The 24,728-nt window shown below is 35.5% G+C and overlaps 1 protein-coding gene across 2 annotated transcripts in view; it reads left to right on the forward strand.

Annotated features, from left to right (window-relative positions):
• TLL1 (tolloid like 1) overlaps nt 1-16,333 on the forward strand; it is a 139,572-nt gene extending 123,239 nt beyond the window's left edge. For both annotated transcript variants that reach the window (XM_039347450.1, XM_039347451.1), the window contains exons 17-21: nt 3,025-3,150; nt 3,660-3,787; nt 12,643-12,856; nt 13,301-13,551; nt 14,534-16,333. In XM_039347450.1, the coding sequence (XP_039203384.1) occupies nt 3,025-3,150; nt 3,660-3,787; nt 12,643-12,856; nt 13,301-13,551; nt 14,534-14,668 (854 nt within the window). In that variant the 3' untranslated portion in view covers nt 14,669-16,333. The remainder of the gene's footprint in view (nt 1-3,024; nt 3,151-3,659; nt 3,788-12,642; nt 12,857-13,300; nt 13,552-14,533) is intronic.
• The last annotated feature ends 8,395 nt before the right edge of the window (nt 16,334-24,728 follow it).

The following is a 24,728-nucleotide window of genomic DNA, read 5'->3' on the forward strand; positions in this document are numbered from 1 at the left end:
TCAAATGGTATGGGAGTATGAATGGATTTCCAGAAAAATTGCAGACTGCAGCAACCATTTACACTTCAGTTTGAGATGCAGACAACACAGACATTTGCGCCTGTGTTCAACAGTGAATGGACACAGGGCAGAAAACATCCTGTAGAAAACACAGCTTCGCAACACAGTCCTTTCAGCAGTTCCAAGAAGTCTCTACACCCATTTGCTCAGATGACCCTGAGGACACAGACAAACCCCCTAGTGGCCTCAATGACTCTTTAAAAGAATGCAAATGGCCAGCTGTCTGAAAGGAGTATAAATCCTCCCATTCCCCACCATCCAGTCAGAGCTGAAGAAGCTTCTTGGATGAGAAGCAAAATGTCTTCAAAGAAAAACAAGAAGGTCCAGTTGCCTCTTGAAAAAAGCACCTTTGGTAAACAGATAGGTTAAAACAGTGATTCTTAACCTTTTTTAATGCCGCGATCCCCAACTGGTCGTAGGTCGAGGACTACTCAACCGGTCGTAAGTCGAAGACTACTCAACTGGTGCAGCACCGTTTGCAGAATGGGACTTTTGGTGGGCTCAGCAGGGCAGAGACAGCCTGGACAATTCCTACTGGCTTTTGAAAGCCAATAGAATTAGACTCTATTCAAGAGAGTCTATTCTATTGGCTTTCAAAAGCCAATAGAATAAAAGAGAGTAGCACAGCTAAGGAAAAGGGAAAAAATGGCGGACTGCGTTGTTTGGCGACCCCCGTGAAATGGTCATTTGACCCCAAATGGGGTCCCGACCCACAGGTTGAGAACCGCTGGGTTAGAAACTCCGGGAAAGGTTTATTAGAGAAGTTAAGAGAAACAGAACAGATTACAATACTTCCTTTAAAAAAAAAACCTATGATAACATAATTTATAATGTTATAGCACAATCCTATATTTCCCTACAATTTTGGAATCAATATTGTTTAATTCAGTGGAAATCTATTTTAAGTACATTGAGTATATTTTATTATATAAGTAAGATTGCAGACTAAATTCAGTAAAAATATTATTTAGAGTAACATAAATACTTTACTCAGGTTGTAATATCTGGAAGAGATTAACAAGACTCAAAAGACATTTTATATCAACTTTTTAAGAGTCCACATTCTCTGAAAAGTAACGAGGGTTTGAAAGGCAAGTACCGGTAAATAAAATTGGTATGATATATATTTGAAGCTATGAGGCAGATTATAACATTTGTCCTAAATCTAATCCCTCCATGTATTTTGGACTACGATATCTCGAGGCTAACAGAACTGAGGTGAAAAATCTAGATAAATACTAGATGGAAAAGAGTTTTCTGTGTCTCCTAAGGCTAGCTAGTTATAATCTGGGTCCTAGCAGCCCAGATCTCATCGCTTTAAATATCAGCTAGTTTAGAGGACTTGGGTTGAGACATGCCTGCAATAGATGATCAGTCCCATTCATTCTGGTCATAAAGCTATTGATAGGCTTGCATGGCATTAATTTTGACTTTAGGCTGAAATAAGATATAATTCTGAAGAATATGAAAGCTCTGTCCTGCCAGCAAAGAGAATAACCTCCTTTGCCCAAGAGTCCCAGACTTATTTGTTTTAAGTTCCATGGAATGTCTTGCTCATAAGTGATTTTGCATCGTATGTCATGACTCTGATCAGTAGCTTCAATAAGAAGTGTTGAACAAGTAAAAATGATAAAGCGCACTGTATGACTATTGCGTCCATAATAAGAAATACAAATGTAGAATGCTTGATTGATCACCGTGAACTTTCAAGCATTCTCTTGAGAGAAAAAAAGAAAATATTTATAGGTAAAATAATAAGATACTTTTTACTTTTTTCAGATTAATTTCCAAATTGTTTTACATTGTTTAAATCTTCATTTTACAAGCCTGAAAGCTGAAAGAAACTGCTGGTTCTATTTCTTAACTGAAACTGGAAATATTTACTATATTTAGTGGAAAGATTTATTATCTAAAATGGATATATATTGGCAGAGAAATAGGTCTGGGGAATCATAAAGATAATTATGTTGCAATAAACAGATAAAAATTATAATTATTCTATCGCTGAGCACACTAGTGCTGGAAAAATGACTCAGTCACTCATCTATCCTCCTACATTTTTTCCTTTCCACGGAAGACAGCTGCCTCCAAGGAGAGCACTTTTATTTTGAAATCATGCAAAGATTTTGATACAGGCCATGTGATATCATTCATATCTAGCTCTTTGAGGATCTGAAAGATGACCATGTACTTTGTGAATGAATCACATCTAATATATTGTTGAAAAGGGATCTTTTCTAATTATAAGAACTATTGAGAGAGAAAAAAATACATAAAGGATCATTTTAAAATTGGAAGGCTGATTTCCATCTCTGGACATGATTTGCAAGTAATCTGTAAAAGGTTTACTTGTTTTAAATTTAATCTGGTAAATTAGAATTTGTTTTCTTATAAGTTTTTCAACCTGGAATGAACCCTTGTTTATATAAATCATAGATAAGATTTTTACTTCATCATTCAATACCAGTGCCAAACCATTGTATCCTGCTCCAGTTTTACTTTTGTCTCAGTGTTAATTGGGAAAAGCATGACATTGTCATTCAAACTCTAAATAACGTAATTTAATAACCAAACATGTTATTCACACACAAACATACACATACATTCACAAACACACTTACATGCACATATATAATACATAAAGCTTCAAGCATCTTGGTAATAAGGCTTTGCCAATTAACAAAATATATATTCTCATTATACATTAATTTATCAAGTATTATAATTTTGATAATTAGTATAATTTTGATTTTATTTCTGTACACTTGACCAATTGTGAGACAATTGCAATCAAATCAAGGAAAAGCTGAGCAGTATACAATTTCCTGTTGCATTGTCATTATGTATGGGTCTTTTTAAAAATACTTTCCCATAGGTACTTAAATCTAACTAAACCATTGTACCTTTTTATGAAAAATAGAAGTAAATTCTCTTTGCAGAGTAAACATGTTGTATATTTTATAGATAAAGATGAATGTTCAAAGGACAATGGTGGCTGCCAGCATGAATGCATTAACACTTTTGGAAGCTATGTATGCCAATGTCGGAATGGATTTGTGCTTCATGAAAACAAACATGACTGCAAGGAAGGTAAAACGTAGTATGCCAGAGAAGCTTATTTTAAAGAAGTTGCTTGAGTACATCTTATCTTATGCATGTATTCTTATATTTGCACCTGTTCTAAGATTGTAAGGTATTTCATTGAAAAGTGTTACGTAATAGGCTATACAAAATATTCAAATATTGTATAACCATGACTTCAAACTCAATGGAAGCATCTTCTATGCATGCAGAAGAATGTACAAATGAATGAATGGGAGGGTCATTAAACAGCCACACCAAATATTCAAGAGGATGGAGATCTCAAATTATTTGCATAACTCCCCAAATTAATGTTACGGATTATTGCATATTGTTCTCAGTAATGAGTTTGCTAATCGTAGATGTTGATAGTTAAGATTGAATGATTACACCATGTTAGCTTCTAACAAATGCTTCCTTTTTTTCATAAAGCAGAGAATTAATATCTGGCTTATCTAGCTGTATGATATAATATATTTTCACTCAATTCATTGATACTGTATCTATGATTAATGCAGCTGAATGTGAACAGAAAATCCACAGCCCAAATGGAATTATCACAAGCCCCAACTGGCCAGACAAGTATCCAAGCAGAAAAGAATGCAGCTGGGAAATAAGTGCCACACCTGGTCACAGGGTCAAAGTAGTAAGTAGTAGTTAATATTAGTAACAAATTTATCAAAAGTTTAACTTGAATCAACAGTATTGTTAATGAAGTAAAAATTGAATCAACCAATTTTTAAAATATTGTTTTGTCAGTATGTATGTTTGATTAAAGATCCCTGATAAGTGCCAATACTCATATTCATATACCAAAAGCAAAAAGTGATTTGCGGCTTCTATGGGCACACATATAACACCTGTCAGGAATACCTCATAAGTATAGAGCAAATGTGCAAATCAAAAAAAGATGCAATTGCTTTGAAGTATTTTTTACATACTGTATGTGTATGTCCATGTGTACTCTGAATGACTTTTTGCCCTTCAAAAACAAATCTATGCACATCGTTATCTATAGTATAGGTATTTCAACAGATCTCCCACTGTCCAGACCCCATTCCTGTGTGAATTCTTTTCCAATTAGCTATGCAACCATATTCTGAGTGGAGTCCCCCTCTGCAACACACTGTCATAATTCCAAGCTTGTAAATGACCAAAAAGGTTAGAGACTTCTGTAGCAGAAGTAAAATAGGCACAGAAGTAAAATATGGCATTTAGCACATTATAATGTAATTCTTAGTAGCTATATGATTTTATTTTAAAATATTTAAAAATGGGAATTCAGTCAAGATATCTATTTCTCATTTCCTAAGTGGGGCTGAAATGACTTCATTTATTGAGTGTAGCCATTTATGAGGCCAAAAATAATCCTATCATATGGCAAGTTCTGGACATGTGTAAAAGTTGACAACGTGTTCTGGATTTTCATTAAAAGAACAGAGTGTTTGACATTTTCTCTACTTTATTTAGAGTTTTTTTTTTATCACATAGCCTTGAATTCATTTGGTCGGGAAGGTTTTTTTTCTCACTGTCATTTAGTGACACGTTACCTCACTTAATTTAAATAACTCAAGAATCAGCTATATTCGCAATGCATCAAAAAATAGCATCATTTATTCTAAAGTCATTTTGTACTCTTACCAGTTTCCTGAGTTTGCAGTGTTGCTTATCCATCATTTATAGCAACTAATCTTTGCCTCTAAGATTACCTGCTTGTGCTGCCTCAGGAAAAGGCCCTTTGATTCCTCATAAGATGATAGCTGTTGTTAAATCACATCCACTCAGACAACAGTGTAGGATCCTGTACCTCAGTTGAGACTAGCAGGTTCTCTGATCTCCAGAAACATTTTGAGGATATTTGTCTAACATGATATTAGTAGCAGGAAGGGGGCAGCAATAGGACAGGCACCAGGCATCAGGGTTCTTGGCCTCTGTTATAAGAATTCTGGGAGGTAAGTGGATGGTCATTGGATGGCCTTGCAGAAAGGTCATTTGCTGATTGTGTTTATAATGAATTACAGTTCAAGACTATGCAGAGAGGGTTACCATCAGTTTGAAATGATGCAACACACACAGTATGAAAGACAGTTTGGTGTAATAATTAAGGTATCAGAAACTGGGAGACCATGAATACCAGTTCAGTCTTATACGCAAAGCCAACTGGGTGATCTTGGGTCACTTGCTTTCAGTCCTAGGAAAGCGGCAATAGCAAACCACTTTTGAAAAACCTTGCAACCCTTGTAGAGTCCTGCAGGGACTTATCTAGGCAGTCTTCAAGAAACTGACAAGTTTTAACAGAAAGAAAAAGGGGAAAGACACAAAAGATACATACACATACACAAACAAATGTTTCCTTCAAGTATTAATGAGTTAAATGTATTACTGAGACAATAAAAAAACCCTTAATATAACTATATTACCTTATAGGAAAAATGTAGTTATAATCAAATTCTTCTTGGCCTTTGGGCTAAGATAGCGATGGCGAACCTTTTAGAGACTGAGTGCCCCAAAACTGGCCCCACCCCTGCTCCGTACTCGCTCCGCCCCCATCTCCCGCTCCACCTGCCCACAGGGCCACTCACGGCCTCCAGGGCCCGCCGCAGATCGCCCAGGCAGTCCAGCAGCACTATGGCGGTCACACCCTCTGCCCGCGCCCTGCAGCATCAACTGCATGTGGGGTGTGAGGGCAGAGTCTTGTCTACGCTGCCTGGCTGTCATGTCCTTGGCTGCGCTGCTCCAGGTGGGCCATGCTCAGGGGCGACTCTCCTTCAGGGGGGCTGCTGGAGAGGAAGGGGTCACGGGGGGAGGCGAGGCTGGGGCAACGGCACATGTGCCCACAGAGAGGGCTCCGAGTGCCGCTTCTGGCACCCGTGCCATAGGTTCGCCACCACTGGGCTAAGATGAAGTGTAATGTATAATTTAAATGTAAAGTTCTAGGAGTACAGTCCTGTACTATTCCCCTTGGAGAATTTTTTCTAAACACAATGGAAAGTCTGTACATGGGATTGTGCTATAAACCCACAATTCTTACACACGTTGCCTTGAAAGAAATCCCACTGAAACATGCTTCCTTTTGTGCCTGTTTCCCCTGTTCAGTTGTGTGCGACTATAGGAGTCAGTACTCGTCTCTGTTTCTTAGACAAGGGAACCAGCGTTGTACAAACACATTACCGTGGTCATGTGACCAGCGTGATATACACTGAGGCATACATACATACAATTTTACAGTAAAACTAACAGCTTTTCTGTAAAACACAATGGGTTGCATGCTAACTATGAATTCTTCCAGATGAGTCTCTTCACTATGCAGCCATTCTGCATCTTTACAGTTTTATGGGCTCTAAACAATTTAATTATTCACCTGTTCTCTTTTCCCTCCTATCATTTCATCCATCTCTCCCCGCCAGCCTAAGAAAATCTGCTGAAAAGGGAAAACAATATAGCCATGTAATGCTTTTGACTGGTAGCATTAGCAGTCTTCCATTGGAAAAATCACTTTAGTCATACTTATTTCCTTTATATAAAGGAGACATCAATTAATTATGGCCTACAGGTTGAATAGATCTGGTTCTCTTTTTAATAGAAGTGAACTAGATGTCAAATAGCACAATGATTGGCCCTTTGAAAGTTGCACAGTAATAGTGAACAAAATTTATGAGTGGCATTTGGGATAATAGTTCAGCTGTTTATATTGTATCTGCAGCTTCTTTCTATTAATAAGAATGTCTGATCTTAATGTAGTATGTCAGGAGAAAGTATCACTGTTTCAGCTTGCAATACTTGTGCTTGTTCTGATTATTTCCATTTTACTGCCAAAATGTCAACACTTGAGCGATATGAAATTTCTCAAGGACAGCTGTTAATATGAAGTGACAACACATTGTACTTTGGCTGACTTCCATCAGGGAGTCTGTAGATTAGAACAGCCTTATTGTCCAAGACATTTTAACAGATCTCTTTGCTCTGTATTTGATTCTTGTTGAATTTTATTCCTTTTAAATAGACTTAGCATGTTAATCTTATTTGCTAGAAGATTCTTCTGATGCTCTTATTCCTATTCAATGTTTTCATGTATGATGGAAAGCTTAGAGGTAAAGCTGCAAGGATGTTAACTTCATTTAATATATATTTGTATCAGAACTGTATATCAGAAAAGATAGATCTTTCTCTTTTTTAATACTTTTATTGGTAACTTTATAAATAATAAACAGTGGAAATCCTATACAAATTTAGAATACTATTTTATATTTATACTAAGTATTAAAATGCTATTATTTTTAATAGTATTATTAAAGAAACATAGGAATAACATTTTTTTTATAAAATCTCTGCATCTAGCTTGACTAAATCCCAAACTTCAGATAAAATTTTTCTGCTTTCATAGAAGAATGCCTACTTTTCATCTACTCTCATTCAATTCTGTGTTTTCCTGTAATCCAATTGAACTTTCAACATGGGATACACCTGCCCTAAAAGGTTTACTGAATTTTCTTTGGATTTTAAATGAAGAAAAATAATGTATGACAGTGACTTTTAACATCTTACAGCCTCCAATTCCCATGTTCAAGAAAGAGGCCTATAGGGAAGTTACTAGCAGAATGTGATTAATATCCTCACAAGTGTATGAACTTTGCATAGGTTTGGGCTGCAGTGCAGCATTGTAGCTAATGAAGTGCTGAGGAATAATTTTTTCCAATAATTTATATTCAGGTTGGTGAAAAATAATTTGATGCTGAAATTTTACCAAAGGAGAAGATAATTTTGTAGAAAAGGAACTTGAGTCAAATACTGTGTTCTTGTATTTGTTTAGCAATGAGATGGGTGTATATTCTGTTTTTCATTGTATAGTCATCTCTCCAGAGGTCTGGTGTTTCTGTGGATCCCTACACTTGATTAAATCCTAGGGGAGGAATTTTTCAATAAAGATGCTATAGTTACCACTGAGTATGTCTCCTATCTCCAGTATGGTAGAATTTCTATTTTCCCAAGAGTAATTCAGAATTATTATTCACCCAACTTCTGTGCTCATATATTCAGTTCAAGAATTTTAAAGAGCTGTTTCTGTTTAGTTCAAGTTATACTTATGTTCATCGTCACAGACTTTTCATGCCAACAGAGGAAAATCAGAAGGAAATCTATTATCCACATATTTTATTAACTGCTGAACCTTGAAAATTATTTACATTGAACAAAGGAAAATAATATATAGGGATGAAAATCAAAGAAATCTTTGAATGTTTAGGTTTATGAAAATTTCCTCCTTTTAAAAACGTGTGGTCAGCCAAAATACCAAAATATTTTTCTTTTTTCTTTTAGTTGTGGCTATTTAATGAATTTCTAAAAGATTTAAAATATACTTTTAAAATTAGTTTTGTAATGCTTTTCAGAAATTTTCCTTTGACTTTCTTTCCAGTTATCTGAAAAACATGAAACCATCCTATAAAGTTGAAAGAATCAACAAGTACTAGATGTAATCCAGATTTTCTTACTTCTATCATGGATAGTTGCTAGGAATAAATATCCTGGTCTTTTTAGTGCATTGCTAACTGAAAAAGCTATTAAGAGCACTGTTAGATCCAATACAAAAGGACTTATACACTGGGGAACTACGAAACGACTGGAAAAGAGCTGATGTAGTTCCCATCTTCAAAAAAGGGAAAAAAATAGATCCAGGAAATTTCAGACCTATCAGCCTGACCTCAATACCTGGGAAGATTCTGGAAAAGATAATCAAACAATGAATCAGCAAACACCTAGAGGCAAACAAAGTCATTACTAAAAGCCAACATGGGTTTGTCAAAAACAGATCATGCCAGACAAATCTTATTGCATTCTTTGACCAAGTGACAAAATTAGTGGATCAGAGGAATGCTGTGGATATAATTTACTTGGACTTCAGTAAGGTAGTTGATAAAGTAGATCACAACCTACTACTTGATAAAATAGAAAAATGTGGGTTAGACAGCATCACCACCAAATGAATTCATAGCTGGCTGACCAGCCGTACTCAGCGTGTGGTCCTCAATGGAACCGCATCTACATGGAGGAAGTGTGTAGTGGAGTACTCCAGGGCTCTTTTCTAGACCCAGTGCTCTTCAACAACTTCATCAATGATTTGGACAAGGAGATAGATGGGGAACTCATCAAATTTGCAGACAACACCAAGCTGGCAGGAATAGCCAACACTCCAGAAGACAGGCTTAAGATACAGGAGGATCTGGACCAGTGTTTCTCAACCTTGACAATTTTAAGGCATGTGGACTTCAACTCCCAGAATTCCACAGCCAGCATTGCTGGTGTGGAATTCTGGGAGTTGAAGTCCACATGCCTTAAAATTGTCAAGGTTGAGAAACACTAATCTGGACAGACTTGAACACTGGGCACTATCTAACAAAATGAAATTCAGTGGTGAAAAAAGTAAGGTTCTACATTTAGGCAAGAAAAACCAAATGTACAGGTATAGTATAGGTGGTACCTTGCTCAATAGTAGTAACTGTGAGAGGGATCTCGGAGTCCTACTGGACAATCACTTAAATATGAGCCAGCAGTGTGCTGCAGCTGCCAAAAAAGATAACACAGTGCTAGGCTATATTAACAGAGGGATAGAATCAAGATCACTTTACAATGCCTTGGTAAGGCCACACTTGGAATACTACATCCAGTTTTGGTCACCACGATGTAAAAAAGATGTTGAGACTCTAGAAAGAGTACAGAGAAGAGCAACAAAGATGTTTAGGGGACTGGAGGCTAAAACATATAAGGAACGGTTGCTGGAATTGGGTATATCTAGTTTAATGAAGAGAAGGGACATGATAGCAGTGTTCCAATATCTCGGGCTGCCACAAAGAAGAGGGAGTCAAGCAATTTTCCAAAGCACCTGAAGGCAGGACAAGAAGCAACGGATGGAAACTAATCAAGGAGAGAAGCAACCTAGAACTAAGGAGAAACTTATTGACAGTTAGAACAATTAACCAGTGTAACAACCTGCCTCCAGAAGTGGTGAATGCTCCAACGCTGGAAGTTTTTAAGAAGAGACTGGACAGCCATTTGTCTGAAATGGTATAGGGTTTCCTGCTTGAGCAGGGGGTTGGACTAGATGACTTCCAAGGTCCCTTCCAACTTATTATTATCGATCATCGCACAGTCAGCCAGATGTTCAGACTGGATTTGGCATTTTGTCTACCTATCGAGTCCTTACCCAGGACCTGGGATAGGCAGATGTGGATGTTTGATGGTATTACAGATATCGTCGCAGGATGGAAGCAGTTCCTAATAAGGCCGCCTTTTGCAATTGACTAATAGCGAATTTGTCAATGCCAATGGTGTTCAAGTGGTGCTCCAGTTGTTTTGGGATTGCACCCAAGGAGCCTATGACTATTGGTACTACCCTTGCTTGCTTTTGCCACAGTCTTTCTATTTCTATTTGTAGGTCTTTGTATTTTGTTATCTTCTCCAGTTCTTTCTCTTCTATTCTGCTATCTCCAGGCACTGCCACGTCCACTATCCAGACTTTTTTGTCTTTCTTATCGACAATTGTTGTTTTTGTTGTTGTTTTTATTATTTATTATTATTATTATTATTATATTATTATTATTATTATTATTGATCATCGCACAGTCAGCCAGATGTTCAGACTGGATTTGGCATTTTGTCTACCTATCGAGTCCTTACCCAGGACCTGGGATAGGCAGATGTGGATGTTTCATGGTATCACAGATATCGTTGCAGGATGGAAGCAGTTCCTAGTAAGGCCACCTTTTGCAATTGACTAATGGCGAATTTGTCAATGCCAATGGTGTTCAAGTGATGCTCCAGTTGTTTTGGGATTGCACGCGCCTATTACTATTGGTACTACCCTTGCTTGCCTTTGCCACAGTCTTTCTATTTCTATTTGTAGGTCTTTGTATTTTGTTATCTTCTCCAGTTCTTTCTCGTCTATTCTGCTGTCTCCGGGCACTGCCATGTCCACTATCCAGACTTTTTTGTCTTTCTTATCGACAGTTGTTAAGTCTGGGGTTGTTATGTTGCAGGTGCTTGTCTGTTTGAATTCTGAAGTCCCAGAGCAGTTTAATTTTATCATTTGCTTTGACTTTCTCTATTTTATGATCCCACCAGTTCTTGCTTACAGGCAAATGATCTTGCAGATCTTCCAATGCACCATTGTTGCTACTTTGTCATGCCACTGCTTGTAGTCAGTCTGTGCATCATCATCATCATCATCATTATTATTATTATTATTATTATGGATCATCGCACAGTCAGCCAGATGTTCAGACTGGATTTGGCATTTTGTCTACCTATCGAGTCCTTACCCAGGACCTGGGATAGGCAGATGTGGATGTTTGATGGCAGATGTGGATTTTGATGGTATTACAGGTATCGTCGCAGGATGGAAGCAGTTCCTAATAAGGCCGCCTTTTGCAATTGACTAATAGCAAATTTGTCAATGCCAATGGTGTTCAAGTGGTGCTCCAGTTGTTTTGGGATTGCACCCAAGGAGCCTATGACTATTGGTACTACCCTTGCTTGCTTTTGCCACAGTCTTTCTATTTCTATTTGTAGGTCTTTGTATTTTGTTATCTTCTCCAGTTCTTTCTCTTCTATTCTGCTATTATTATTATTATTATTATTATTATTATTATTATTATTATTATTATTATTATTATTATTATGATCATCGCACAGTCAGCCAGATGTTCAGACTGGATTTGGCATTTTGTCTACCTATCGAGTCCTTACCCAGGACCTGGGATAGGCAGATGTGGATATTTGATGGTATTACAGATATCGTCGCAGGATGGAAGCAGTTCCTAGTAAGGCCGCCTTTTGCAATTGACTAATAGCGAATTTATCAATGCCAGTGGTGTTCAAGTGGTGCTCCAGTTGTTTTGGGATTGCACACAAGGAGCCTATTACTATTGGTACTACCCTTGCTTGCTTTTGCCACAGTCTTTCTATTTCTATTTGTAGGTCTTTGTATTTTGTTATCTTCTCCAGTCTCCAATATCTATCGCGCACCTTGTTAATTCAGGCGACATCCGAGCCGGTATGGCATTCTGAAATTTACGTCTCATCATATTTTTTATGGGAGAGACACTCTTTGTCTGACTCCTCTGATGAGACCTGTCCAGTATGGTTGAACCTCTGGCATAGCTCTCATCTTCCTCAGAGTACACAAGCCCCACAATCACGTCAAGGTAGTGCCTCACTGGGGGTCAAGATAGTGGCTCACTGGGGGTCAAGATAGTGGCTCACTGGGGGTCAAGGTAGTGCCTCACTGGGGGTTATTATTATTATTAATAATAATAATCATCATCATTATCATCTCCAGAGTTCTGATAAATACTTGTGCTAAATTAGATCTTCATTATTTCATCGTTTGCTTCTTCCGATATCACCTTTACTCTTAATGTTTAGAATGATTCTGATCAGTAAGACTATAGTATAACTGTACTTGGGACACACTTAAGTTCTGTATTAATATTTTGCTATTTTTTCCAGGTATTTATTGAGTTTGAAATTGAACAACATCAGGAATGTGCTTATGACCATCTGGAGGTGTTTGATGGAGAAAATGAAAAATCCCCAATTCTGGGGCGTTTATGTGGAAATAAGATACCAGATCCTCTTATTGCCACAGGAAATAAAATGTTTCTTCGATTTGTCTCTGATGCATCAGTTCAAAGAAAAGGCTTCCAAGCAACCCATTCAACAGGTGTGAAAATAATTCTTAGTGACTTCAGTGGATACATGTTTAACACCATTGTGGGTGAAAGTTTAATTAAGTTCCTTGTTGAGAAAACAGAATATATTTTAAATACATATACTAAATGCATAGAATACATTTTAATAATCTATTCTGTTATTTTTTGGAAAACCAAATCGTAGTGTTTTGCTGCAGAATATAATTTAAATCAAGCTGAAATATAAGGTCTTGGTGATCAAAACTCTTTCATAAAAAAAGTATCTGCCAGCAATTAAGGTTTTTGTCCTGCTGCAATCAAATAATGTCTTGTGATTTCTATTTCTTTGTTTATACTGACATCTAGTGGTTCTTCTTTTGTTCTTGGTGCTTCTCAATCATGGTAGAAAAATTAATCTGATCCTTTCAAAACTAGAACTAAGGCACACATCTTTTCTTTTCCCCCATCTTACACAGAGTGTGGTGGTCGGCTGAGAGCTGAAAGCAAGATGGGAGACCTTTACTCTCATGCTCAGTTCGGAGATAATAATTACCCAGTTCAAACAGATTGCGAGTGGTTGCTGGTGTCAGACCATGGCTATCGAATAGAGTTAATTTTTCAGACGTTTGAGGTGGAAGAAGAAGCGGACTGTGGGTATGACTACTTAGAAGTCTTTGATGGTCATGATACATCTGCTCTGAGGATTGGCCGGTTTTGTGGATCAGGGGTAGGTCACTTTTAAGTTTTGCAGTGATCAAATTTCTCCATGAAATATCAGAATGTGTATTATGTAAATGTGTAATAGAGATGCCTATGCACCAGCATCTTTCTGTTGTTTTCCATTTTTCTGTAGAAGACCTTCATGTCCACACAGTTTATTACAAGAAAAATCTCTCTAAGTTTAAAGAAAGCTTCAGTATGGTGGAGGGATTACTGCTTAGGAAAAAAAAAATTACTCCTGCAACTTGTGTAAAAGATTGTACCTGTAGTTTAGCTTTTTGCAGTCAGAGTATTTGTTTCTTAAAGCTAACAGAATCAGATAATTTTTGATAATTTGACAAGATTGATTTTGTTACTGAGAAGCAGGTAGACAGAAACAATACATAGTATAGAAGAATAAGGATTTTAGGTTTCTATTATTGTTTAAAATGATTTCAAAGGTGCTGCCTGAAAACAAAACAATTGTGGCAGCCAACACTGTCAACAGCAAACACAACCATTATTTTTAATTCAAGGCAGATTTTAGTTCAATGAAAAGTTAGGCAAATTGTCTTTAAGCTGAAGATGGAAAAGTGGAGGAAGAGTCTTTTGTTCTTTTTTTAGTTTTCTTTGTTCACAGAGCAGGTGAAATGCATAGTCTAGGCTGGGCAGTTTTGAGTGGGAAAAAAAATAACAAAAAGGAAATGGCTTAAGTTAGTTTTTACCAGCTTTATTTCACAGCCCTTCATACTGCCTTGGCTTTAAATAAAAATGGAGAAAAAAGGTACAGCATACGGCTGCATCTGTCATCCCAATTTTCAAATATTTAAGTTTTTAAAAAAACAGCACTATTTTATTCACTGGCCATAGTAGAAGAAACATAAACTGTTATAATGCATTTTTTTGAGTATTTCAGATAAAAGGACAGCGTAATTACTGCAGAGTGAATGATTTATTGTTATTTCTAGAATAGCCTTGGTAAGCCTCTCTATTTTTTCTTTTTCCTACAGCCCCCTGAAGAAATTTATTCAGCAGGTGATTCTGTTTTACTCCATTTTCATACAGATGACACCATTAACAAAAAAGGCTTTCATATACGATACAAAAGTATAAAGTATCAAGATAATGTTCACACTCAAAAATAACACAAGACACCCCTTAAGTCACAAAATTAAGCAGAGAATGACTGTTTGAAGAGGTGGAGGGATTCTTTAAAGAAATACTGACAATGTTAATAAAAAAGCAAAGATTTTTATCCCATGATTTCAAACAGAAGAAAAACTGAAACATCTCATTCTTGGATAAACTCCTCTGGGTAGAGGAACAGACATTATGGCCAAGACATATGGTCTCCGTTCATGGTTGTCTTCGCAAACTGATGAAAAGATATTGCATGCTTCGAAGGAGACTAAGAGCTTTGTTCACAGCTTGACAAATGTCAGGGTTGTTTCCATCTTCAACAACAGGAAAAGATCCTGCTGACTGTAACTTTTTGACAAGTGACTTGAGTCCAGGAGAGGAGAAAAACTCACCTGCTACCAGGTCATGCACTTGAAATGTTGTCTTTGTATTTTTCCTATTCTAATTGCATTGGTGGCATATCCAAGATTTAAAATGTACAGAGAAAAGTTGAGAGAAGAGGAAACCTGATTCTTTTTTTCTATCTCTCCACGTATTCATATAAAATCTGGAAACCTGTATCTGCAAAATCATTAAATCTGTGGGCAGTTTTGGTTACAATAACAAAGTAGAACTGATTGTTTTACATTCGTGATCACTATGAATGCATTCAGACTTTGGATATTGTTAGTAACTGAGTGTATGAAGTGTATTACTGCTGAAGTACTGTAGTATGCTAAGCTCTCACATAAGACTAAGAACCAAATCAGAATTGGTCTTCTGCCAGCTGAAGGCAGACTTCTTCCTAGTGATCAGCAGATGGAATCAGGACCAGAATAACCCCAAACGTCAATCATAAATTTCATTCCAGTGGCAAAAATGAACTGTTAATCTACATTTCCTTGGAAATGTTTGTGAATGAACTAATTATTTTATTATTATTTTAAGCCAATAAAAAAGAAGAAAGAGTTGTTTTGGGCAAACAAAAAGGATTCCCAAGCAATTGAAAAGAAGATTTTTTTTCCTTTTGTGGTGGCAAAGACTATTTCTATGGTGCTATTCCATGAACTTTAAAAGAAATCTCTATATCCCAAGATACTAGATTTTTGAGCCAATAACCTGCTAATCAGAAATGACTCATTATGCCTTGTTGCATATTAAAAGGAACAGCTTTCTAGACATGAAAAAAAGGAATTATAACAATGGCAGCACAAACTCTGTGGAACAAACTACAATTGCCTTAGAATATTTGTCCATGATCATACAGATCTTCTTGTAGATATATATCTGATTTGATAGTTGACAACAACTTGAACATTTCAAATGTGTGTTCACAAAAATAATCCTTAAGCAAATTGCCATCCACAGTACCAGATCATTAGTTGTAAATACAGCACAGCAGACTTGTTACCAATGTAGAATATGTTATTTTTAGAAATTTCGTTGTATGTGCTTTAGGCCTTATGTGGATTTAGTCACAATGTATATGCATCATGTAAGTTAGTATGAATGAGTAAGAGTGAGAAGTGTTGTGTATGTATGGACAGGTAAATTGTACTTCATGTGCCAATTTATACCACAATCTCAACTGAGTGTAGCAACTTCTTTAAAACTTTCATAAACATGACTGTAATAAAGAATCAAGAGCTATGAAATGTTTATGTTCCATTAAAAGAACTATTTTGATATCATTCAATGTTGGTTGCTACTTCCTTTGGTTTTCGTTTCCTTACCAGAATAAATAAACTGGCATTAATATATTTTTTAAAAAAATAATAAAATAAAATTAAGCATGTGTAGGTCTCATTGCTTCTATTTAACAGATGTTTCATTAGCAAATAACAAAAAAAAAACTTAACACAGTCTTTAGAATACATTAGGAGCTGGCTGACAAGTGTTAATTTCATCACAAACTGGTGAAAAATGGATGCATTTGTATAATGCATATAACCAAAAATTAGATAAGCATATTTTACTTTAATGCATTGTTCACATCCAGGTATATGGTTTATTTATTATTGACTGTATCCCTTAAAATTCATTATATTTATTGTATTGCTCAGAAAATGGTGTAAACCATGTTTAAGCTAAGCATGTACAAGCATGTTATGCAACTACAGCCAATGTTTTTTCTTGGGAATAGCAGACTATTGAAGCTTGAAGAAGGCCAAGTTGAGCTTTACTATATTATACTATACTATATTATATTATAATAAGTACAAAATAGCAGAGGTTGTATATTGGGACAAGAGCAATTTGTTATTTCAGTGCTCATTTGTGCTATAGACAGCACTGTATGTTTTTGCTACATGGCCAAACCCATGCTGTTCTTGAAGCACACATTTGTGAGTATGTATACACAAACACAAACAGCACTGAAGCTGAAGCACGTTTAGAAAGAATAACAGTGGGCATACACAAGAAAAACTATGGCAACATAAGAGTTTTGTTTATAACTTTTGCTTCAACAAACTTCTTAAACATTTGGCGGAGTTCTAAGATCAGAATTATATTGGCTGATTTGGATATACAATTATAATTTGATAAATCTGGTCTGCCTGTTCAAGTAGATGTCTACCAAAGCGAAACACATCTTAGCAATAATTTTGTAGTTTTGAATGTAGGATATTTGTATCATGAATTGTGCCAGTTTGTTTAACGAGTTTACATTAGAGTTGCCATGGCAGTGCTTTTCTTGAGAGTGTTTCCTCTACTAAGAACTGTGTATTGTGAGTTTTTTGTGTGTGTGATTGCTGAAAGGCTTGAAAATTGTTGAGAAATGTAAAATGCATTATTACCCAAACTGAATAAAAATCCTTTAAACTACGCATTATCAAAAGGTATCTAGTTCTCTTCACTCTGCGGAAAACTGAATCGCTCCTGAGTATTGACTATTTTCTGTTTACTTATGCTGCCTTTCTTGGTTTAAATTAAAATACATAGTTAACAGGACAGTTACATTTAGAGTCTTTAAAATGTGAAGATTGCATTCCAGCCTATCATAATAACAGTAGCAACCTATCTGCACATTCTGGAACTAATGGAAGTTTCACAACTGAATGCAGAAGTAATTTGAAAAAAAAAGGGAAGGTCCTTTTCTGATTAGACAGAACTTTGCATTCTGAGGGACACTTGTATATTAAATAATAGTCACAAAAGTACTCATATTAGGAACGTTAACAACCATGCCATCTGTTATACCACAAGTGTTCTGCATTCAGAAAGGCCTGTCACCATTTCAACTCTGCCACGCTACTAAAATTACTGTGAAATAGATCTACCTTCATGTTTAGATATCATAATTCTTTGATTGAATCAGTTCAGCATTTTAAACATACTATTTCTTCATTAAAAACACGGAGTAATGGAAGCCCTTTTCCTTTTGTATATGTAGGTAGTCCTTGAGTTACGACCAGAACCAGAATTTCAGTCACTAAAGTAATGCAGTTAAGCAAATCATCCTGTGAAGAGAACTGATTTTATGACTGTTTTTACTATGGTCATTAAGTTAACCACCTGGTTAAGTGAATCCCACCATCAATAAGCAGCTGGCTTTCCAAATTCACTGTTGGAAGCTGGCAGGGAAGGTTGCAGAACATTGCAACTGTTGTCAAGCTGGTTGCCAGGTACCCAAATTGTGTCACATGACACTGGGGGTGGTAGTACAGGTAGTCCTCAACTTACAACAGTTCATTTAGTGACCATTCAAAGTTACAACAGCACTGAAAAAAGTGATTTATGACCATTTTCATACTTAACGACCATTGCAGCATCCCCATGGTCGCATGATCAAAATTTAGAGGCTGGGCAATTGTTTCATAGTTACGACGGTTGCAGTGTCCCAGGGTTATATGATCCCCTTTTGTGACCTTCTGACAGGAAAACTCAATAATAACTGCAATGATTCACTGAACAACTGTGGCAACTAAAGTCATAAAATGGAGCAAAACTCACTTAACAAATGTCTTACTTTGCAACATAAATTTTGGGCTCAATTGTGGTTGTAAGTTTAACCTGTACTGTTAAAAGTAATGATTGTAATTCGAGGACTACCTGTATGATGACAATATGCATCTACAAACAGACCAAGTTTTAATCATGATGCAACATCCACTAATTTTGACTTTCTCCTTGTGACTTCCATGGAGCCACAGATTTTTTGTATATATGTGTGTGTGTGTGTATGTGTGTGTCCGTGTCCATATATATATTGTGTGTGTGTATATAATTTTTTTATTAAAACTTTCAAACAAAATAAAGGCCAGCATAAATTAGTAACATTAAGAAAGAAAAAAAGAGAGAACCAAAAGGGAAAAAAATTGCAAGAAAAGAAATTAAGAAAAAATAGAAAAAAAAGAAAGTATAAAGAAATAGCTTCCAATATTCTTCATTGCAGTTATAAGTACAAATATATATCACATGTCTAAAATTACATCATAATCTCCTTTTATTACCTGTCCTGTTTAATCAACAGAACCATAATTCTTTTGTTTTCATTTTTATGCAAAAAAATCTTTAAGGGTCTTCCAGTCAGCAATAAACATGGATAATGTCTTTTGTTTAATTAAAAAAATTACTCTATCATTAGACCCTGTAGGTAATGCTTTAATAAACAATGTTTTGTAAACTAAAAATAAAAAAGAATTAAATGGCTGACTGAAGACTAGCAAATAACTGATTGTTCCCTTGTACTTAAATATGTTAGCATTCTAACATAGATACTATCTAACATTACCTAGGCATTAATATAAAAATGCTACATTTGTTGTAGCATTCTCAGACATAACAATCTTTTGTACTTAATCATTAATAAGTACAGTTTTCAATATATAATTATCAGTGCAACATTTTCACATACATTTTCTCAATGTTCTTTTTAAATGAAACATTTCCTATTGTGTGCTATTCGTTTTAATATAAATTTCCTGAATGACCATTGGATTTATCAACAATATATGTGTTCATAAAAATATCAGAAACACATGCTTTCGGTATTTGTGTTCCAAATACGCAGATTCATTTTTTTATAAATAAAGTTGACTGAATTGTCAGCAAAAATTCATTTCTGTGGCACCTTTTAACCTCTATATTATTTTTTACAGTATAATAAATATACTGTATTTATTTAAAATGCAAAAGGATCTTGGCAGATTTGAACAATGGACCCTATCCAACAAAATGGAATTTAATGTAGAGAAAAGCAAGGTTTTACAATTAGGCAGAAAAAAAAACCAAAGGTACAAGTACAGATTAGGTGAAACCTGACTCAAAAACAGTATCTCTAAAAAGACCATTGTTAAACAACAGATATTGTGCTGAGTCAGACAACAATCAAATTAGCTCCATCAACACCACTTTGTGTAGAGAAATGAACAGGGCTTCAAAAAAAAAAAGCAATGTGCAGAAAACTAGTTTTTGCTGCTCTTTAGCATTTGTTATCTAATATTAGAACAAAACACTATTATTCTGAATAGTCTCCTAATGCAATCCTCTACTACAATCTTAGAACTAGGGAATTCAACGAAGTGTAGGATTATTGGGTATATTTTGTGCAGGTCAGTGTCACAATAACAAAACTGATTTTCTATATTGCAATTCAGAAAGAATTATCATTTTAGTTTAATTATTTCCAGTGCATTTTGTCAACCTTTGGATATGTCTGTAGTGAATTGTGGCCCAGGACTTTGTGGCATCTATTTCAGGGCACTTATGGTTGAGCTTTTAGCTAAAAATATACTTAATATTACACTTCCTATAGGTGAAATGAATCTTTTGTATTTTTAACAAATAAAAAGGTATATTATGTCATCTGACCATAATATCAATTCTTCTTGGTGAAGATGTTGATTTAATATTTCTTAAACTCTCATTAATTCTGGTATGTCCAAAAAGCTCAATAATTTTTTTCTCAAAATGCTACTTTCCTATTTTGTGACTGCTGTTTTTGACTTTGCTATGATCAATGAAGAAATCAATTTTCTTAGGCAGTTTATACAGTTATTAAATTCATATAACTGAAACTCAAACATTTTAAATTCATAAGGGTGGAGGTCGGACAAGAGTCCCACTGTAATGTTATAAGTTACATGCAGTTTAACTCTTCCTTTATAGTTAATTTTATTAGTCTTTCTGCTTGTATCTTTCCTTTCATAAAGATATCCTATGATATACTTTACAATAGACCATGTCAAATTGTTCCTCCTGCATTTGCTTTGCAAAATAAGTATTTCAAATTTTTCATGAGTGTTTGGAGCAATAAAATGAAAAGAAAACTCTTCGACTTTTTTAATGCATAAAGGAAGCATCAAAGTAAATGAAAAACATCTGAAAATTGTACTCTTAGCAGACAATGAGAAAGGTTACAGGGACACTTCTGAATTTATTACCATATATCTTTCTGAATTTACTCATTTTACTTTATTTATCTTCTTGCTATTCTATCAACCAAATGGTAAGTAAATGTCACAGTAAATTCAAACTAATTTGTTTGCAAGGCACACAGTTTAATGTACCAGATCAAGCTGAAGTTGTTTGTGAACTTATTATTGATCTCAGAGCACACATAACAATAATTTTCTATAGACCTCAAGGATCAAATATTGATTACAAAACTTCATGTTATTCAAATTCAAAGCCTATGTGCATCTGTATGGAGGTAAGCAATATTGAAAATATTGAATGAAAACAAAAATGGAGAGGAGTGGGAGTGCACTGGAATCATTCCAGCAAGCTTCATATTTGTTTGATGATATTAGTTTTTCCCAAACTTGTGCTTTTCAGCTATATTAGACTATGATTCCCATTATTCCCAGTTAGCTATTATGGGAACTGTAGTCTACCATTTCCAAAAAGCACACAGTTGGGAAAGAGTAGCTTACAATATTGCATCGTATTTTTTGCTTTTTAATTGAATATCCCATTTTTCATAACTAAAAACAGTCCCTAAAGCAGAATACAGGTAGCCAAGAACTACTTTAATGATTATGCAAACCTATTCACATTTGTTTCTGATTTCCCCCCAAAAACAATATAGTATCTCATTCTCTCAGGTATAACGCTTCATGGAAGAGCTAAGACAACTTTTTCTCTAAATAAGCTAGATTGCTATTTGGGAAGGAAAGGTGAAATAGCGAATGGGAGCAAATTATTTTCAGAACTCCTTTGCTTCTTCCAAGTTCCTAATTATATGATTGCATGGCTGATTCAACAAAACAACCTGAATATTTAACAGTGTTACTGGTCAAGTAAAGAAGCTATATATGATATTCAATATTGTATATCAGATTGCCCCAACTAGTTGGTTGCATATAAGCTGCTTCCTTATTGGTTGTTTTTCTTTCAAGACCACACAGTCAGAGGTCAGTTTTTACCACTGTTAATTAACAATTATATTAAAAATAGGGCTTGTAAGACCAAATTTATGTGGCATCAGCAATGCTGGTTGTTATGGAAGGGGATGGTGGTGGTGATAACTGTTAAAATGATATTAGTCAGTTCTTTTCATGTCTTGTATTCCCCTTTGTTGATGGATAACAACAATTATAAATGAGTATTTGCACTGCTGGCAGAAAAATCTGCAAACTAACAATTTATGGAGTCCCAAAGTTGGGAAGTGGCTACTGCCTGAAGCTTATACTTGTGTTGGTTCTTCATAGATGCTGGGATAGTAGGCTGATGTTGAAGACAAGGAGAAACATGGAAGAAGCAGAATATATAGCTTACAAACCTATTGAAAGAATATTCAGAAGTTGTAAATTGATTACAGAAAACTAACTTCACTTTATCATCTGAAATGTGTAAATAAATTACATCTCTCTCTGCCCAATTCTTATTCATTACTAATGTCAGTTGATAATATGAAGATATATTCTGAGAAACTTCCAAAGTGGCTCTGACCTTCTACATCTTTGAAATGGCATGGATAAAGATAAATTCTACTTAGAGCCACAGACATCCTTACGTAACCACCATGATGAAGTAGGAGTCCTGACATCACAATACAAACTTCATCTTTTCATCCTGCTATTTTAAAGCATGTAAGACTGGAGTTTGCATCCCATTACACATGCACTCATTTGTCCCCTCTTCATGCTCTGTAGATGCCTCTAGGTATAGTTTCTCTGTTTCTTTAAGAAATAAAATAGATGGCTTGTACTTATATTTTGAAAGTCAAGCCATTGTCCATCCAATTAAAGAATCATGTCTCTTGATTTACTTATTTTTAAGAGAAAAGTGGTTGTCACAGACCTTCATTTTCTGTTGTGCTGGGCACATTTAAATTGGGCAGTAGTGCCAATGGGAAAATAAACTTAAAACATAATGCTTTCATTTTTCGTCTCCTCACTGACCTTCCTATAGAATACAAAAATAAATGGTGTAAAGCAAATAATCAGACTAGGCATATTCTTAGATATGAAGCTTTGAAATTTTGTTTTCATAAAAGTTCCAAGGGCTAATAATAACAACAACAACAACAATAATAGTAGTAGTAGTAGTAAAGTTGGAAGGGACCTTGGAGGTCATCTAGTCCAACCCCCTGCTCAAGCAGGAAACCCTACACCATTTCGGACAAATGGCTGTCCAGTCTCTTCTTAAAAACTTCCAGTGTTTGCGCATTCACCGCTTCTGGAGACAGGTTGTTCCACTGGTTAATTGTTCTAACTGTCAGGAAGTTTCTCCTTAGTTCTAGGTTGCTTCTCTCCTTGATTAGTTTCCACCCGTTGCTTCTTAGGCTTCATAACACTTATGAATTTAAAATAGGTAGGAATGCTTCATTATGCCACAAAAGTTCTTCAGACAATATGGTAAACCACTGTTTTCCCCCCCACAGTTACTTGAAGCAGATAATAATTTACACATGTTTTCAAACAGTTTCCGGTGAGTTCTGAATTAAAGTTCTGAGAATTGTTAAGAATATATTTGTTTATTGATAATATTTCTATACCACCCACATTACCAGATTTCAGGAAGTACCACTCATATAATCTCTGGAGATGCAAGTTATTAATTAACTTATCACAAAGACATTTGCAAACTTACTAATTGCAAAGGGTTTTATGAACCCCCAAAATAACATAAGAATCTAGAGAAAGGTTATTATAAAATGTATTTCAATTACAGTATGTGGTTTATTTGATTACATTACAAAATTTGTTTCTAATTTGGGCTTTATTTGATTAGAAACTATGACCAGTCAAATAATGTAATAATTTAATAACATCTCAATTTTTTGAGACTCTTTGAATGGATGCTAATCTTTATGAACTTTTTAGCTGTGAACAATGGATGGCAGCAGACTCCATTTATTGCTGCTATCAGCATTCATTTCGTCAGTTCACTGTTCCTACATAAAATACATTCTTAGACACAGCACAAATGTATTCAGGAACATTCCCAAGGTCCTGGAGCAAAGACTTGCTGTAGTTTTCACTTCGTTGGCAAATGGAAAGCACTGGATACAATCCTGGAAATCCAATGGAAACTGTAGTACCTTATACAAGGCTGTGTCTGCACAGGTTTTGTTTTTGTCTTAATAAGATACAAGTAATTTCTCCAGATCAGCAGAAATACATTTCTATGTTTCATAACAAAAATTGCAGATTTGTCTTGAATACACGTTCCTTTCTTTAGTTTATCTTCAGGAAGAAGAATGTAGGTCTGGTGCTTTTGGTGTCAGCGCTGTGACAACTGAGAAACTGTAGCCATTTTACCTTTTGCTTTCATTCTGCTTTTTCTGTTATTTGGTATTCACAGATGGAGAAGGGAGGAAGGGGGAATGCTTGTGCTATTTCAGTTAGCCATAACAATTGCAACAGTGAAAGAATCAAAGGTCAATGTTAGATAAAACTTTTGGCAGGTTGAAAAGTTGGGAGGAGAGCCGGCATTTTGAAATAATTGTTGAATGGGATTTATGACAGCCTTTCTGTGTTGGGAATTGCAACTTGTTACTTTGTAGCAGGGGGAGGGAACTTTAGTCTTGGGTTCAACTATGTAAGTGCCGATATTTTGTTTCCTGAATAAAATGTTCTTTGAGGAATAAATCTTTGCCTTGAAGTTCTTTTAAATGGTTTCATCTATTGGAACCAT

This window comes from Crotalus tigris, unplaced genomic scaffold, assembly GCF_016545835.1.
Source record: "Crotalus tigris isolate CLP2741 ecotype Arizona unplaced genomic scaffold, ASM1654583v1 scf7180000018073.2002930, whole genome shotgun sequence".
In the NCBI taxonomy this organism is placed as follows: domain Eukaryota; kingdom Metazoa; phylum Chordata; class Lepidosauria; order Squamata; family Viperidae; genus Crotalus; species Crotalus tigris.